This window comes from Zootoca vivipara, chromosome 12 (genome assembly GCF_965207765.1).
Source record: "Zootoca vivipara chromosome 12, rZooViv2.hap1.1, whole genome shotgun sequence".
NCBI lineage: Eukaryota > Metazoa > Chordata > Lepidosauria > Squamata > Lacertidae > Zootoca > Zootoca vivipara.
The window spans coordinates 37817949-37836291 of NC_142595.1; the positions used below are offsets into that span (position 1 = coordinate 37817949).

General features: G+C 47.9%; 1 protein-coding gene across 1 annotated transcript; it reads left to right on the top strand.

Moving 5' to 3' along the window:
* The first annotated feature begins 7234 nt into the window (after window positions 1-7234).
* Window positions 7235-16820, top strand: MAPK3 (mitogen-activated protein kinase 3). Its single transcript, XM_035135470.3, has 9 exons — window positions 7235-7471; window positions 9228-9410; window positions 10031-10220; window positions 10391-10507; window positions 11098-11212; window positions 11419-11550; window positions 14042-14151; window positions 14328-14466; window positions 15091-16820. Exons 1-8 carry the CDS (start codon window positions 7308-7310, stop codon window positions 14445-14447), a joined length of 1131 nt encoding a protein of 376 aa, XP_034991361.1. The 5' UTR covers window positions 7235-7307; the 3' UTR covers window positions 14448-14466; window positions 15091-16820.
* Window positions 16821-18343: the final 1523 nt, after the last annotated feature.

Below are 18343 nucleotides of genomic sequence, written 5' to 3' on the forward strand. Positions count from 1 at the left end.
CCCATCTCATTTCCTCTCCGTACATATTCTTCATCCTGAACGTTACAGAGAATTGCTGATACGTTTGCGCTAAACAGAGACACGCAAGATCGCCAAACGGTTTGGAAGGGATGCCTTGTTAAAACAACTATAATTGGAAAGGTTGCAGGCTGCACAGGTCTGTTCGCTCCTGCCTGAAGGAACAGTTCGCCACAGCCCAGCGGCTTTTTGGTAAAATTTTAATCGGATAGCATGTTAGCTGTTAATCGGATAGCTAGCATGTTAGCTGCTACCTGCTTTATCTTTCTAAAAATTTGTGCACATGCCTTTGTATACTTTGCTTCATTGCATATGCTTTAGTAATAAGCAAGGCTGCATCCATGCCCTTGATTCCACAGTAGCCCAAAATGTAGAAGGTTGTACAGGAGCAGAATCCAGTTCCTTAAAAATCAATGCTTTCATTTTTAAATAAATCCCCAAGTTTCTAAGCCTTGTGGCTCTGAAGGCATGTACTGTGAGTTTGTTGGCGAACTCCAGCAAACAGATCTATATCACTACAACATTGTCCCCAAGTGTCACCCGCTGAGAGCCCAAGGTTTTGCAACAAAATAAAATACTAATATTCTTTTATGGCTGGGGGTGGTCCCCTGAATGGGCAATTCACCTAAATTCAGTTCTTGGAAGACTGTAGCAGCAAATCCTACGCACACTTAACTCGTGGAAAGCTCTATATTACACAGTGGGGCTTATTTGTGAGTAAATGTGCCTAGAACTGGTGTGTGTGTGAGGCTATGTACACACCAGGGGCTTATAATGCAGCGAGGCCACACACACACACACACACACACACACACACACACACACACACACACGTACACACTTCCAAGTTGCATTTGCATGTTGTTGTTGTTTAGTCGTTTAGTCATGTCCAACTCTTCGTGACCCCATGGACCAGAGCATGCCAGGCATTCCTGTCTTCTACTGCCTCCCGCAGTTTGGTCAGACTCATGTTGGTAGCTTCAAGAACACTGTCCAACCATCTCGTCCTCTGTCGTCCCCTTCTCCTTGTGCCCTCAATCTTTCCCAGCATCAGGGTCTTTTCCAGGGAGTCTTCTCTGGACTTCTGTCAGGAAGAACTTCCTGACAGTAAGAGCTGTTCGGCAGTGGAATTTGCTACCAAGGAGTGTGGTGGAGTCTCCTTCTTTGGAGGTCTTTAAGCAGAGGCTCTGAGAAGAATGCTTTGATGGTGTTTCCTGCTTGGCAGGGGGTTGGACTGGATGGCCCTTGTGGTCTCTTCCAACTCTATGATTCTATGATTCTCATGAGGTGGCCAAAGTATTGGAGCCTCAGCTTCACGATCTGTCCTTCCAGTGAGCACTCAGGGCTGATTTCCTTCAGAATTGATAGGTTTGATCTTCTTGCAGTCCATGGGACTCTCAGGAGTCTCCTCCAGCACCATAATTCAAAAGCATCAATTCTTCAGTGATCAGCCTTGTTTATGGTCCAGCTCTCAATTCCATACATCACTACTGGGAAAACCATAGCTTGAACTCTATGGACCTTTGTCGGCAAGGTGATGTCTCTGCTTTTTAAGATGCTGTCTAAGTTTGTCCTTGCCTTTCTCCCAAGAAGCAGGCGTCTTTTAATTTCGTGACTGCTGTCACCATCTACAGTGATCATGGAACCAAAGAACGTAAAATCTCTCACTGCCTCCATTTCTTCCCCTTCTATTTGCCAGGAGGTGATGGGACCAGTGGCCATGATCTTAGTTCTTTTTGATGTTGAGCTTCAGACCATATTTTGCACTCTCCTCTTTCACCCTTATTAAAATGTTCTTTAATTCCTCCTCACTTTCTGCCATCAAGGTTGTGTCATCAGCATATCTGAGGTTGTTGATATTTCTTCCGGCAATCTTAATTCCGACTTGGGATTCATCCAGTCCAGCCTTTGGCATGATGAATTCTGCATATAAGTTAAATAAGGAGGGGCATGTTACTGTACACAACTAGAAAGGGGAAGGGGGTATCATAACCCAAAAGACAGGACCTGTTTGGTTTCCCCCGTGTGTGCAACCCCATATCCACTTCACAAGGCTGTCAGCAGTGTGCATGTGCAACAGCTCAAATGTACACACCTCCTTAACTGTGAAGTGAATGTGGCTTAGGTTTTCAAATCAGATGGCAGCTGGTTTGAGAGAAAACACACCAAACCAGAGTTTTTCTCAATAAACTACAGGATGCATGAGAGTTCTAGCTAACACCACATGTAAAGGTAAAGGTACCCCTGACCATTAGGTCCAGTTGTGGACGACTGTGGGGTTGCGGCGCTCATCTTGCTTTATTGGCCAAGGGAGCTGGCGTACAGCTTCCGGGTCATGTGGCCAGCATGACTAAGACGCTTCTGGCAAACCAGAGCAGCGCACGGAAACGCCGTTTACCTTCCCGCCGGAGCAGTACCGATTCATCTACTTGCACTTTGTGCTTTCAAACTGCTAGGTTGGCAGGAGCAGGGACCTAGCAATGGGAGCTCACCCCGTCACGGGGATTTGAACTGCCGACCTTCTGATCGGCAAGCCCTGGGCTCTGTGGTTTAACCCACAGCGCCACCCGCGTCACATGTACTCAGCTTCAAACACTCGCGGCACACTGGAGATGGAGTAAACAGCAATGTGTACACAGCCTGAGGGAGAAACATCCATTTTTGCAGCTGGACTGAGCAGACAGAGGAAAAATTAGAGGTGCAGGGTTTTCTCACAAGGCAGGGGCTATCCAAGTTGCTTTCTGGAGAAATCTGCTGCCTAGTAAGACGGCCTGATGTTTGCTTCCACAGATGCTTGACTAAAGCTACTTTCCCAGAATGCTTTGCTGGGTCACTGGGTGGGGCTGACGGGAGTTGTAGTATGGCACCCATCAGCCATATATAGATATATATGAACCAAATTATCATAGACGCTGCAAGTCTTCATTCTTCAGAGCTCTTTCCTTCAAAGGAAACTCAGCTTGGTAACACTGCTGGAGGAAGAGCGTGCTGTGTAGCAACAGCATTGCTTTTGGGTGCGCAACCTCTGGAGGCAGCTCGAGAATTTGGAAGCCAGAGGAATTCCTGGACAGTATTCCCAATGGTTAGAGGTATTCCAATCCTCAATGTAGCTCCATGCCCACTCTAACTACAAGACATTGGATAAAGCATGCAAAATGTTGACAATTACTGTATAACTCATGCAAATCCAACCCATTTCACTTTTCCTTTTTGGCACAGAATTGTAATTGCCTGGAGGCATAGCTGCCAAGTTATCCCTTTTTTTAAGGGAAATTCCCTTATGCTGAATAGGCTTCCTCGTGAGAAAAGGGAAAACTTGGCAGCTATGCCTGGAGGCCAGGCTTTTATTTATTTAAGCATGGCCTCACTGATAGGCAGATAAATGTTTTTTAGGCGTTCCTTCCCGATGAGTCACCAGGTCAAGTCTGTTGCTGCCAGAAAGCCAGGAGTTCTGTGGCACCTCAGAGACTAATGCATTTATTGTGACGTGATCTTGCATCCTAGCTAAGAGTAGGGTCCTCTTCAGCAGATGGCATCAGACAAAAGAGAGCTCTTGCATACTGGACATGTGATGCTAGGATACATTTGTTTAAGATGCCAAGGCCTCTTTTTGTTTGGGGTTTTGTTTTGCCGGGAGGGGACGGCTAAGGGATTGTGTGGGTGATGGTGGATCAGGGAACAGAAGACGACAGTGCGGAGAAAGGAACTAAGCAACCCTTTTAAATCTAGTGATGCTCTCTCTACTCACCCATTCCAGCTGCTTGTTTCAGACAAATCCAAAGACGTCCGTTTTGTCATTAAAGTATATAAGTGCTTGTGATCAACTGAGAGCACAGATTTCTCTACTGCTGTAGGTTTTTAAGTTAGCAAAGCAAAGAACAGGAAAGGAGTGTTGTTCCCTACAGATGCTGTTGTGGGTAGATGGTGTGCCAATTCTTTTTCATAGATTTGAATTTTATGTAGAAATGTCACTGACTACAACTGGCACTTACGCTGCAGTCCTATATGCCCTCAACATGAGAGTAAGGCCCATTGAACTCAACGGGGCTTATTTCTGAGTAGGCACGTGTAGCTCTGCACATCGCATTGCCTTTTCACCCAACCTTCTATAATTTCTCGTATGTAAATAATCTGCCAGGATAATGCCACATCTTTATCATATATTTTTTTATTCCGTTCCTTCAAGAAGCTCAGGGAAGAATGGATGGCTTTCCTTCTGATTTCTGCAACAAGCAGGTGTGTGAGCAAGACTGCCTTAAAGTTTATGAGTACCGGTTGCTGCAAATCACAGGAAGGGAAGCCTTTGTTTCACATCGAGTTTGAAATTCTCCCACAGGCATCTAGTGGGCCACTGTGAGAACAGGATGCTGGATTAGATGAGCCATTGATGTGATCCTACAGTGCTTTTTTTAAAATTCACCCAATACACTTTGTGATTAGCAGGTAGGGTTGCCAGACTCAATAGAGAACAGGACTTCTGTGCCTTTAATTGCCCTGCTCTCTTTTGAGTCTGGAAACCTTAAAGAGAAACCAGCAGACCCTTTGTTTAATTTCCAAGCAAAGGGTCTGCTGGTTTCTCTTTAAGGTTTCCAGACTCAAAAGAGAGCAGGGCAATTAAAGGCACAGAAGTCCTGTCCTCTATTAGTCTGGCAACCCTATTAGCAGGGTCTTTAACCTGCCCTGCCTAGCATTCTCAACACTACCCCGGCTAGTCTACGAAAACTTAAACTACTACAATAAAGCTGAAATCTTAGTAAATGCCATTGAACTCAATGGGACTGACTTCTGAGTAGACACATACATTTTACTTGGAGCGGACTTGCTGAAATTAATGAACCTTGGCCATTCATTTCAATGGGTCAGCTCTGAGTAGGACTACCACTGGACAAAACTCTTAGCCTTTCAAGCAGGTATGGAGAATCTTTCCCAGACTGAGGACCACATGGCAGCGGCGAGAAGGCAAAAGCGGTCACAGCAATGAATGCAAAATGTACTTCTGTGTGGCAGGTTTGTTTCTACACACCCCTTTCTTATCCTCCACCCAGGAAACCAAGCGGCAGGATCAAAGTGCAAAGATGCATTGCAGCCAGAACAAAAATGCCAGAGTAGTGTAGTTGGGATGGTGAGGGGTGTGGCTGAGGAGGGGATATGGCATCTGAGGGCAGGGGTGCCAACTTGAATACCGGTAAAATTCTGTGGGGCCCAGGAAAGCCCCACCCCACATAATTGATCACATGATGCAGTGCACACACGCCAAATATTTCATTGTGGGGGCTGAAGCCCCCATGGCCCCTAGGAGTTGGCTCCTATGTCTGAGAGAATCCCAAGGGCCAGATTGAGAGGCCCCCACTTTACACAATACTTTTTGCATCAACTTTTTTCTCTTAACAAACATGTCCTTAAACAGGTGAATTAGTGCTTTACAAGAAAAAGATGGCTAAATTTTTCCAGCATCATAGTATCTCCTCATCTAAAACACAGGAGGCGGTAATTAAGAGTACATAAAAAAACCCTGCCATGTCCACAACAGAGAGCTTTAGAATGGCATAAGGGAGATAAAGCAAGACAATCAAGTGGTCATTTTATCCATCTCTGTGCTTTGTGATAGCCAGAATTTCCCAGGAGTTTCAAACTGTCACATTTATGTTCCTTTCTCACAAGACCAAAGCTCCCCAAAAGATCTGGAGCACCACAGAATCAAAGAATTGGAAGGGATCCTGTGTGTCATCTAGTCTACCCCCCTGCAATGCAGGGATATGCAGCTGTCCCATAAGGGGATCAAACCTGCAACCTTGGCGTTATCAGTGCCACCACCCTTTAACCAACTGACTTATCCAGGCATTCTCCAAGAGTTTGCTTTTTTACCTTTTCCTGCCAAATATTTCGCCATTTATTCCATGTCTTTCAGGTTTACATGCCTGAACGCATTTATTACTGATTGCTTTAACTCACTCTGGGGATTGCTCTTTTGGCTGAAAAGCAAATGTTTTTAAACAAACAAACAAATCAGGGGCAGCCTTTGATAAATCTTTTGTTAATACGGCCCTGTGTGAGGTCAAGTGGTCTGTCAGTAGAGCATGAGACTCTGAATCTCAGGGTCATGGTTTCGAGCTCCACCTTGGGCCTCGGTCCAGTATACCTGAAGGAGCGTCTCCACCCCCATCGTTCTGCCCAGACACTGAGGTCCAGTACCGAGGGCCTTCTGGCGGTTCCTTTGTTGCAAGAAGCCAAGTTGCAGGGAACCAGGCAGAGGGCCTTCTCGGTTGTGGCGCCTGCCCTGTGGAATGCCCTCCCATCAGATGTCAAAGAGAAAAACAGCTACCAGATTTTTAGAAGACATCTGAAGGCAGCCCTGTTTAGGGAGGCTTTTAATGTTTGTTTTATTTCATTTTTCTGTTGTAAGCCGCCCAGAGTGGCTGGGGAAACCCAGCCAGATGGGCGGGGTATAAATAATAATAAATTATTATTATTATTATTGGGCATAAGATTCCGGCACTGCAAGGGGTTGGACTAGATGACCCTCATGGTCCCTTCCAACTAAAATTCTCAGATTCTATAACCCCCAATAATTAAGGTTTGCCCAACAAAGTCCTGCTCTGACTATAGCTTGGGAACCCCTGGACTATACTTTTTGTCCATATGTATCTAGATTTATTTTTAAGCCCAAGTTGCTTTGTTTTTCTTGTAAAGTTTCTTTGGAGCCCTTTACACCATAGGGAGTAAATAAAGGAAGACAGAGCTCCTGCCACCGCACAGCTGCATAAATCCAACCACTGTGGACTATAAATCTAAATTCAAATGAATACAAAGAAGCCCGCAAGTGTATGCAGTATATATCCTCACTGGGGATTCGAACACGCGACTACAGGGAAAAGGGCGGGCCTTGAAACAAGAGCAAGCGCGTGGCGTCGGGAACTGGATTGGTGGCGAGCTGAGCCAAGAGGCGTGGCCCAATCAGATTCAAAGGGCGTGGCCCAACGGGACTGAAGCTTGCGCGCGCGAGAGGGTGGAGCATCGCTTTGAGTGGAATGTTATGGGTGCGGCGCTTCCGGGTCGAGTTCTTGACGTCCCAATCCAAGCCAGGCGCGTTGTGGCCCGCAAAACGCTATGAGGCAGGCTCGGCGCATGCGCTCTGAGAGGAACCTCAAGCCGCAGCTTCTGCCAAGCGCATGGGCAGTAGCGGTCTCTCCGTTTCCTCGGCGAGCGCATGCGCGGTGCTGTCGGGCGGTGTCGGTTCCGGGTAAAGCAGCGATAGGAGCGGCTGCAGGAGATTCTTGACCAGGTCGGCCATGGCGGCAGCAGCGGCGACAGCAGCCCCAGGCGGGGCGGGGGTTGTGCCGGGACCGGGAGCGCCGAAGCTGGGAGTGGAGACGGTGAAAGGGCAACTGTTCGACGTGGGGCCGCGCTACACGGACCTGCAGTACATCGGCGAGGGGGCTTACGGCATGGTCTGGTGAGTGAGCGCGAACCGCGCGGAATGGCCCTGTCCGGGCGCCGTACCCGGGCAAGAAGCCTGAGGCTTGGCTGGCTGACCCGCCGAAAGCGGCCCTCCCGGCCGCCGTAGCCTTTCCGACAGGCTTCCGCCATGTTGCTTCTTAGTTACTGAACCCCGACAGAGGCGCCTGCCGTGCTCTCGACGTTGCTTTCCCCGCCCCGCCCCGACCCTTCTTTCCGCATCGGCTCCCGTTGCTCCTCCGCTCCAAGGCTCGCCGCTGCCCGTTGCACGCGCAGGGCTCTCCTCTCGGCTGCAGCCTTTTTCTGCAGATGCTCTTCTCCCAAACTGCCCTGTGAACTAGGAACGCACAGAAGAAGCACTCCCTAGCCCCGCCAAGTCATTGTTGTGCTCCGAGCCCCTCCCAGGGACTGGCCCTTGCCGGTCCGCTATCTCCTTGTGCCAATATTTGCCAGCTTCCTTGCTAATGCCTCCATTGTTCGGAGGCTGGCTGGTGCCTGTCTGCTGCTTTCCAAGGGCGCTTCTGTGCATTTTTATACCAAGGTGGCAAGAAGCTTGGTGGTCACAGCCCTGGTGCCCCCTTACCACTGCAGCACTTTGGTGGAGAAGTTGCATCTGACAAACTTCTTCTTGCACGACTGTTCGCACCAGAGACAAGTCTTGCAAGTCGGAGGCTGGCTAACCTGCCTTCTTGGCAAACCTCTCATTGCCATGTAGTTAAGTAATGGGGGAATGCTTAATGTGATGTCAGCCCCAATCCATGCTTCCACTTTTTACACCACTACGGTATTCCTGTAGGCTCGATAGTTTTGCCAGCCTTGCTAAATGCCATATTGAGACTCTTAGTGTGTGCTCTTTTCTAGACTTGGATCAACACTAGGCCTATAGTTTTTATATTAGTGGTAGGCTATTCCGATCTCTGAACCTTCAGAACTGTTGTACAGTATATGCTTCATTTGTGCCTCCAAAAGTTACCCAAGATAGGGTATTCTTTGCAATATCCTATTGTACCAAACCTAGCCACCATATTACACCCAACAGTTTGGGTCTGGTACATAAGCTGCCAGTACCTGTAGTAGTCAAACTGCGTAACCCCTTTTATTCTGAAGTATTCATTATCTCGCTAAGCATCTGATCTTCTAGGCTTCTGTGCTTACACTCCATGTCTTGAGAGCTTTACGGTAGGTATAGGAAACATTTGGCGCTGCAGATGTTGCTGAACTACAATTCCCATCAGCCCCAGCAAGCATAGTCAGTGGCCAGGATGATAGGAGTTGTAGTTCAGCAACATCTGCAGGGCCAGAGCTTCCCTGTACCCTGCCACCTAGTGTCGACTTTTTAGGTCTCATTCTGTCAACTCTTGCCAGCTGCCAGTACTTGTGCCAAGTGGTGATAATGGAGCCAAACAGTTGGGTTTTCCTAAATAATTGTATCATGCTATTTGTATTGCTATGTCTGCTATTTCCTCCTCCTGTTATCTTTCTGTCCTTGTATTGATCCTATTGACATAAGATCCAAAACCTTGGTGTACATTTGGGGATTTCTGATTGGCTTGCATGGAGGCAGTTCCCCTTGTCAGTTGTTCTTGTGGATCTCCAGACTGTTTTCTTTCAGTGGGGGAGAGGAGAGGGGGGAAAGGCATTTGGCAATTTGGAGAAAGAATGTATGCAAGCTTTTATACTGAGGAGACAGTCTATGTATGTGCAGACCCAGAGGTTGCCATCTGCATGTGTCTTTTGTCTTCCTTTCCCCACAGCTCTGCCTACGATCATGTCAACAAGATCCGGGCTGCCATAAAGAAGATTAGTCCCTTTGAGCACCAGACGTACTGCCAGCGCACACTGCGAGAGATCAAGATCCTTTTGCGCTTCAAGCATGAGAATGTCATCGGCATCAATGACATCCTGCGTGCACCTACCATCGACCAGATGCGTGATGTGTATCCTTGCAGACCACTGTTGTCCCTCCCAAGCCTGGAAGGGCACCTACATGAAAAAATGTTTTGATGTCCAGAGGCTGTGGGAGTCATACTGTGATCTGCATAGAGTCCTTGAATCAAATATGCAGCTCTGAGTCTTTGGCTGGCACACAACATAATGCTGTGCTGTGGAATTGCTGGGAAGATTGTGCCAGCATCTGCATTGGCTTCCTGTTGTCTTCTGAGCATGGCTCTGGGTGTTGTGCTTTTAATGGGTTAGGGCTAAAATGATCACTTAGATCAAGAATGCTCTTTCAGTACCATGCCTCTGAATAGGTTTACATCACAAGCATGTGAAGAGGCAGTGTTATTAGCAGCATCATTATCAGCGATACATTCTGCTTGGCAGTCACTGAAAGTGTTAGCAACATTCAGTATCTGGCTGGACCACAGCTATGAAAATCCAACTCAGCCTGAGGGACAAATCGTGGGCGGCTCAACAAGGGGTGTGTGCACTTTATGGTTCCCCCTTCCCCTCCCAAGATGCTCCTTTACGTACAGTACTACTATTAAAGTTGTTTTTCTTGACTGTTGCTCTTGCTCCCTCTTTCCTGGAGGGGGCACCATTTCTCCCTCTGCAGCTATATAGTTCAGGATTTGATGGAAACTGATCTCTATAAGCTGCTGAAGACCCAGCAGCTCAGCAATGACCACATCTGCTACTTTCTCTACCAGATTCTCCGAGGGCTGAAATACATCCATTCTGCCAATGTGCTTCATCGGGACCTGAAGCCCAGCAACCTTCTCATCAACACCACGTGTGACCTGAAGGTGGCATTCAGCAACTTTTGCTAAACTCTTTGCTTCCCTCTCCAGCTGACACCAGCCTTCTCCCACCCCCACTCTGCATTTTGCAACCTTAGATTTCTGCTCGTCCTGTGTTTGCTACTCATGCCCATCCCATTCAGGGTTTTTTTCCCCCTCTCTCTCTTTCCTTACAGATCTGTGACTTTGGCCTGGCTCGGATCGCAGACCCGGACCATGACCACACAGGTTTCTTGACGGAGTACGTTGCTACTCGCTGGTATCGAGCTCCTGAAATCATGCTTAATTCCAAGGTAAGTTAGTCGGAGTGAAGACAAGTGATGCAAAGTTCAGTTGGAAGTGATGTCTCTCAACTTCTCGGGGAGGGCGGGGATTAACATAGCCATGAAAGCAATATGAAGACATTTTCTTAAGTTAATAACACTTAGCTCACACCCACGAGATGGGTCTTTATTTTTTCAGTAAATCTGAAAAACACTATCAAAACATCAGCAGCAAAACATACAAAATGCTAATTTCTGCCCCTTCCTTGCCCCCTTAGTACCCACCTGTTCCCCATTGCTGTTCCCCACCCTCCTTAAATTTCCTGTGCTGCCACCTTTCCATCCATTATCTGTGATGGCATTAAAGGACCTCTCTCTTGTATTTCATGCCCATGTAGCCAAGCTGGGGAAAGAGAGATGTCTTCCTGAATCCTGTACTTTTGCTGGGGCCATAGTTTCAGGCTTTCGATGCCTCATAAAGAAGGGAACCTTAGTTTTCATTCTGCCAGATAGTCACTGTGCAAGGAGAAAGCAGTCTCCTCATGAACCGTAGGCTGTTTATGCATGGCCAGGAAGCCCAGAGCCTGGTTCTCTTTCCATGTCTTTTACCCCCTTCTCAGGGCTACACCAAGTCTATTGACATATGGTCTGTGGGCTGCATCCTGGCTGAGATGCTGTCAAACCGACCCATCTTTCCTGGCAAGCACTACCTGGACCAGCTGAACCACATCCTGGGTAAGGGGAAAGTATCAGGGAGTAAAGCATTTAGTATTGGAGGGGAGAGGTTTTTTGCACTCACCATTGAATGGCCAACTCTGCCGCCTTCTTGGTCTCTTTTCAGTGCCCGAGGCCTTGCTTGTTACAGAACTTGAAAACTATTTTCCCTCTAGGATTTTCCCTGTCCAATATATCCAACAAAGTTCTATCTGCCATCTCTACAGGTATTCTGGGTTCCCCATCTCAAGACGACTTGAACTGCATCATCAACATGAAGGCTCGCAACTATCTCCAGTCGCTGCCCCAAAAGCCCAAGGTTCCCTGGGCCAAACTGTTCCCTAAGGCTGATCTCAAAGGTAAGGGAGGAAGAAGGCAAAGGGTGTTCAGCTACTTCTGTGTCCCAGCATGCATTGCTCATTGTTGTCCATTCTCACATTCCAGTGTTTCCCCTACTATTTGCCTAATTATACTTATCAATATAACCTAAGCCAGAAGTCTTTAAACTCTTCTGTTTCATGCTCACCAGTAACTGCTGAAAGAGAAGGGTCTCATTAGCCTGTGAAGGTTGCAGTTTCCCCCTCACTGTTCAAATATAAATGTTGCTCAGCCACCTGCATTTTCACCCAGTGTGACCAGGACTTTTGTGTGTCTCATCACTCTTGCCATGTAGGGGTATGAAAATTAGCATGTGCTAAAATTTCCTTTTGATGCAGCTATTAATGATATAAGAGCTGTGGTCTTGTTTCTAACTAATACATAAACACACAGCCACACCCTAGACAAAGCAATGGGACAGGCTATACTTGAATCCAAAGGAACTGCTGGGACTTCAAATAAAAAACAACACAGAGCAGCTTTATGCAGACTTCTAGAGGAAAGCTGGCCAACTGAGAAGCATCTGATTTGAAATAACTCATTCCCTGATAGGGGATGTTCATAATGTTCTGTGCCCTCAAAACTGAGGATAGGATAAAAGTTCTTAATTAGCATTCAGAGGTAATGCCAATCAAATTGTCAGCTACCAATAAAGGTGGACAAAACATAGTGTTGATGCTAATGTTAGACCCCTTGAAGCCTAGACAATTGAGATTGTTGCATTATTGTTAAGCTTTGTGCAGCTTACAGTTCCCCAAACAAATTATAATTCATCCACAAAAAGATAAAACATATTAAAGGTATTTGGAGCTGTTTATGGTGGTTCCTTCTGCTCTCTGCCAGATGGTAGACTTCCGCCAGAGGAGGAAGGGCAGAGGGAAGGAAGGGAACAGAGAGAGTTGCTGATTAGGGGCTGGCTGATGGTAAATGTTGCAACTCGGAGAAGCTGCCCTTACCATGATCTGTCAAATTGTTGTAGCCCAATCATGTACATGTTTCACTTGGAAGCAACTCCCACAAAGTTTAGTGAGACTTACTCCCTCTAACTTGAAAAGCAAATAACTTGAGAATTAAAACAGGCAGCAAGCAATTTAACCAGCCAGAGTGGCATTTGGATGTTCTTAGAATACAAAAGTGTGAAAAGACTGTTGAAAGGAGGACAGGTGATAGCTGAGAAGCTAAATGAATTGTCCGTGTTGAGGACATATGTGGTATATGAGAGCTCTCCTCTATAACAGTGTTTGGAATACAGAGCACTTAGGAGCTATGTTAAATCAAGATGATACACAGTGAAGATTTCTAGGAGCTAATTGATAAGTTTCAAATTCCAATTGGGGACAGGTTGCATTTACCTTAGAGTCCTTCAGGGCCGGCCGTACGGCCAGGCTGGGTGGCGCAGGGCACCACGGCGCCGGCCCGCTGGCCGGCCGGTCTGCTGCGCCTGTGGCAGCCGCGCTGCGCCCACCCGCCCACCATGCTGGGAAACGGGGCGGGAGGGCGCCAGAGAGATCGCACTGTGCCTGCCCGCCCCCCGCGCTGGGAAACGGGGCGGGAGGGCGCCAGAGAGATCGCGCTGTGCCCGCCTGCCCGCCACGCGGCAACACCTGTGGCAGCCGCACTGCGCCCACCTGCCCACCGTGCTGGAAAACAGGGCGGGAGGGCGCCGGAGAGATCCGGCGCACCACGGCGCCAGGGGCGCTTAAGTCGACCCTGGAGTCCTTAAAGACCTTAGATGTTAAAAGCTCAACAACTTCACAAGTATGTGCGACTTGTCAGCGTAAGGCCAATTTCAAAGAAAGGATTCGGGGGGGGGCAATTGCAAATGGCACACCTTACTGTTAAAGGTCTTGCTGTTACAGGTCAAATGGTAAAATCATTATGAAAGCCATAGTTATTAAGCACATAGAGATTCTGGGGTTATGGTGAGCAGCTCTCTGAAAACATCAACTCAGTTGTATCATTGCTGTGAAAAAAAGGCAAGGTAGTCAAGTGTGGTGAAGCATCTTCCCGAGGAGGAAAGAGCAAAGCGTAGATCACATAAAAAGGGGTTAGACGCATTTGCATGGTGCGATTGTGATGTCGGCAGCTGCCCATATTCACAACAGAGAAAAGGAATGTCTGCTTCAAAAACAAATACACCTGTGAATAGTGGGCACAAAATGGGGAGAACTGTTGCTGCACAAGCAGGGCATGGAAGAACCTACATGGCCATCATTGGAAACGGGATGCTGGGCTAGATGAGCCCCCCCCCCCCTCCTGATCCAGGAGGGCTCTTGCTATGGGATGCTGTCAGTGATGCCACACAGCCTTCATTGCTCTCTGCTGCCATCTGTGGCCAGATTCCAGCCCTGCAACTATTTGTTGGCACAATTGTGTTTGTGTGTGTGTGCACGCGTTTTCTTCCTGTTGCCATCTGCTGTCTGGCTGCTGATACTGCATCCTATTTTCTCCCTCCCCCCTTTCCTTTTTCAGCTCTGGACCTGTTGGATAAAATGTTGACCTTTAACCCTAATAAGCGCATCACGGTGGAGGAGTCCCTTGCCCATCCTTACCTAGAGCAGTACTACGACCCCTCAGATGAGGTACTGGACGCTTTGGTTCTTGGGGTTTGACTACCGTTCAAGGGGATTTGGGAGCGCAGGGCGAGGAACAAGAAGGCGGGAGTGCAATGGGCTAGGATGGGCAGACTTGTGAAACGAAGGATTTGGGGGACCAGGATTCCTGGATTTTTACATCTCTCCCTTTCCTCCACGCTTAGCCGGTGGCAGAGGAGCCTTTCACCTTTGACATGGAGCTGGATGACCTGCCCAAAGAGAAGCTGAAAGAGCTGATATTTGAGGAGACGGCACGGTTCCAGCCTGGCTACCAAGGGCCCTGAGGGGCTGTTCGGACCACTGGTAAGTCAAACAGCACTGTGGGTCAAAAGGTGGGTTTAGAAAAGCTGCCTGACCTTAGGAAGGCCAGCTGCGGGGCAGAAATACGTTGGTCCAAGTTACACTCACATGATCGGTGTTGAATGCGGTGGTTCTGAAGTGGCTTGTTCACACCACCTTGTGATGCTGAACTTGTGACATCCCCTTGGTGGAGATTCCACTTCCTGGTACCTACAGTTCCGTGAATGGACCGGGGATGTCCAACGAGGTGGAGCAGATCCTTGCTGCAAGCCGCTTAAGTTATGAAATGCACATGTAAAGGAACCTGGAGAGAGTTTTATCTGAACTTTGCATGTGTATGTGGCCAGAGAAGTTTTATGTTGCCTGATCATTGCCTGCAAATACTTAAAGCATATACACACACACATACACCATCCAGTTGTGAGGCATTATCGATACTTGTTAGGTAGACATTTTTGCTACTACAAATTTCAGAAATGTGTGTATTTGCTATGTGGATGGTTTTGTTTGTTTGTTTGTTTCCCCGCTGCAGCTAAGCGATTTAAATGTTGCTGCATCTTGTGATTTGTAGACAAGACTCCCGAGTATCAGCATCTGTAATCTTCATAGGATCTCTTTTTGTTCCAGGTCTCTGCTTCACCAGGAGATGATTTGGGACTGTACCCAGCTCCCCTACTGGATTTTAGAGGGGAGCACAGGATTCAGGGGGTACCAATTTGGGGGTGCCCCTGTCGACTTGCTGTACAACTGCGCTTTGCTACGTGGCTGTGAACCCTGGTAACCCATCTCTGGACCCCCTTAATGTGATGTGTCAGGGTGAGACCCTGGTGCCCAGGTTGGGGAAGGGGAGGGAAGTACCCTCCCCTACAGGAGGGAAAGGAAATCGGTTTCCCCTGTCCTTTAACCCCTCCCTCAAAGAAATTGAAGGGAGCGGAGTGTCATCTCCTTTTTTTGGCATTTTATTGTCTTTGTTAACGAGTTAATAAACTAATGCTGATTTTTTTAGCAGGGCCATTTTCTGATCCCTTGGGCATTATTAACAAAGGGAGTTGAACCTAAATCCTAGCTCCTGGACTCTCCCTCTTGTAATCCACAGAACCACATGACTGTTCCAGAACTGGGAACAGAGCCCAAGGGTTCTGACTCCTTCCCCCCCACTACACTCCTTGAGAACTCACAGGAGTCCTGGTTCCTCCCTGCGCAAATGGAGGGCATGTATGTGCTGGTTTTTTGTCTGCTGGTTAGTGCCATTTTTCAAACACCTTCCATGCACATCTCTAACCTTAACTCGTCACTGTGGGCAGCTGTTGTGCAGTGCAAGATGATCTTTACAAAGCTTGAAAGGTGTGCCTGGTCGGAAGAGGGACAAAATGTCTCCCCCTTCTGCTTCTGTGGCTGTGCAGATGAAAAGGAAGGCTTTCAACTTCATTTGCTTCCTCTCTTAAGGCGAGGTTTGTGGTTGTCTGCCTCTCCCCCCCCCCTTTCCATTTCGCATCTTGATAAATTGGGCAGTTGGGGTATGTGAACCCTTTAACATCCCTCAAGAAACCAATTGGCCTCTGCAACGGCACTGCACTTTTGTCTTCTTGCTGCTACAAACTAACATGGCTGCCCTCTTAATTCCCCCTCCCTCCACTTTCATCAATGATGTTCTTAAACAATGTGTGCAGAATTTTTAAACCCCCCCCCCAATTTGCCTTGGTCAGATCAAAGTCCAAAAATGATCAGGGGCCTGCAGCTATGGGCAAACATGAATTTTACAAGGGAGGGGAAAGGCTGGGAAGATGACGGACGATCACATCTTGTGTGTCCTGAGGGGACAACCCAGTTGCCCCGTAACAACCAAACTCTCGAGGGGAGGAGGTATTTTGGATATGCGAGCACTAAACCAGGAACAAGCGGCTAGACTGGTGTCTGCTGAAAGTATTGGGAATGAAGCAACCTTGGTTGAAGGCAAAGCTTTTGGGAGTGAGCACTACTTTTTAGATGGACTAACTTCTGGATTTTAAGCCCTCCCATCTCTGTGTGTGCCATTTTGGGGAGGGGGGTATCAGTTTGGATGAGGAAGAACTGCCAGAACCTTCGGGTTCCCAAAGACAGAAATTTTGCAAGCAGAAAAACAGGAATGTGGATTTTGTCTGTTTGTTTGTTTCCTTAGCTATCTAGTTGAGTGAGGAGGAAGTCTCTGTTCAGACAATGTTGCCTGTTTGTCCATCCACGATGGCATGCTAATTGGGCTTCCTCCTGGGGCGTGTAATACTATGAGGGAACTTGGATTGAAGGGAAATAATGCCTCCCCCTCCTGCTTTGAATTGTATAAAAAGACCCTGAAATAAATCATTCCTTTATTCCTTCAATGCCTAATTTTGTCTTGTTTTGGAGGGAAAACATAAGTTCTCAGTCAGCTAAAAATACATGCACCTAAGTTGTTTTTCCCCCAGGAGGGTGTGGGGTGTCGAGAGAAAAAAGAAGCTTCGGGCAGACATCTACCCCTACTAAACATCAAGAATGAAAACTGGCCCAGAAGGAAGACTTGGCTGCAGGACTAGTTTTTCAGTTAGAAGTTTAGTCCGCACAAAAGCACAATGAAGATTCAACAGAAGTACTTGCATATCCATTGTACAAGGGGTAGTGCTGCCTTGAGTTCAGTATCTTAATAGACATGACTGTAACAGGAAGGAAGTGGCCTGTGGTGAGAGGGTGCAAAAGGAGTGTTAGGACAGGATATGCTGACAGCAGGGACGGCTGCACGGCTGCAAAATCCTCACCTTTGCCGTCACTGCTTCCAGTCTTGGATCTTGCAGGCTGTAAACAGATCTGTGTGTTTCTTGAGGTTTTACAACGGTGACCAAGGGGCATAGTAAACTTGCCCATAAAAAAACCTAGGTATTTCCAGGATTACAAAAAAACACCAGAAAGCAATTCCATATTTGATAGTCAGAATTCAAAGCCAGAAGAAGCTGCTACAGCCTCCCATTCCAAGCTCTCCCCTGGAAGTTGCTGCCTTGCAGCCTGCATTGCAGGATGACCCTTGGTGTAACCCGCGTAGGGGGCGGGGCACTCCGGGTTCCACTCTGGGGGAGGGTGGCACTCGGCACCCCCCACGACGCCCAAGCCGAGCCCCGGCACCCGGTAAAAAGCGCACGCCGACAGCTTGCTCGCAAACCTGCTCGGCTGGAGCGGAGGCAAGGGGCGGGCCAGGGAGGAGCATCAGTGTTGTTCCGTAGCGCACATGCGTCGGGATGTGCGGCACATGCGTGCTACGAAGCACTGCTGCGGCAAACCCCACGAGCAAGCCGCAGAGCGAGGCAGCCTTTGGGTTTGCTGCCCCGGGGGCCAAGCGGCTCTGTCTGCCAGTGGGTGTACCTTCTAAGTCTACAGTGCTATGATTCTATGCTGGCATGAGTTATCCTCCTTACCTGATGTAGATTGCTACTCATTCAATGATTTTTGTCATGGGATAACGGGGAGTTAGCATCATTCCAAGCCACAAGGGGGAAGTAGGAAGGAGACAGCTGGAGCTGCTGCTTTTCCTCGTCTGCTCTCTGTGATGGGTTGCTGTTGTCCCAAGTGGAGATGGCAGCACATCAAGCCTGCACATGTTGGAGTTGGCAAGTGGCACCAGCTTGTATGCCATAAAGTTGCTGTCAGCTGAGGTATAAGGGACAGCAGGCTTGTGGCAGGAGGGGGGAGTTCAGGAATGAGACAATCCCTGTCCCATTCAGAAGTTATTGAAACTGGCCAAAATTTAAATTTTTGAGAGCTAGCTCTTTCAATCTAAATTTTATTTCCTGTCCCTCATATTTGTTGAATAGTAGCAGATTCCATTAAAGTATTTTTAAAAATAGGATCATTTAAAAACTTGAGGAAGGAGAGAATG

Coding starts and splice junctions, on each gene's coding strand:
- MAPK3 (XM_035135470.3), top strand. CDS start 7,308: ATGGCGGCAGCAGCGGCGACAGCAGCCCCAGGCGGGGCGGGGGTTGTG. Junction 7,472..9,227: donor GGGGCTTACGGCATGGTCTG/GTGAGTGAGCGC, acceptor CTTTCCCCACAG/CTCTGCCTACGATCATGTCA. Junction 11,213..11,418: donor CCAGCTGAACCACATCCTGG/GTAAGGGGAAAG, acceptor CCATCTCTACAG/GTATTCTGGGTTCCCCATCT.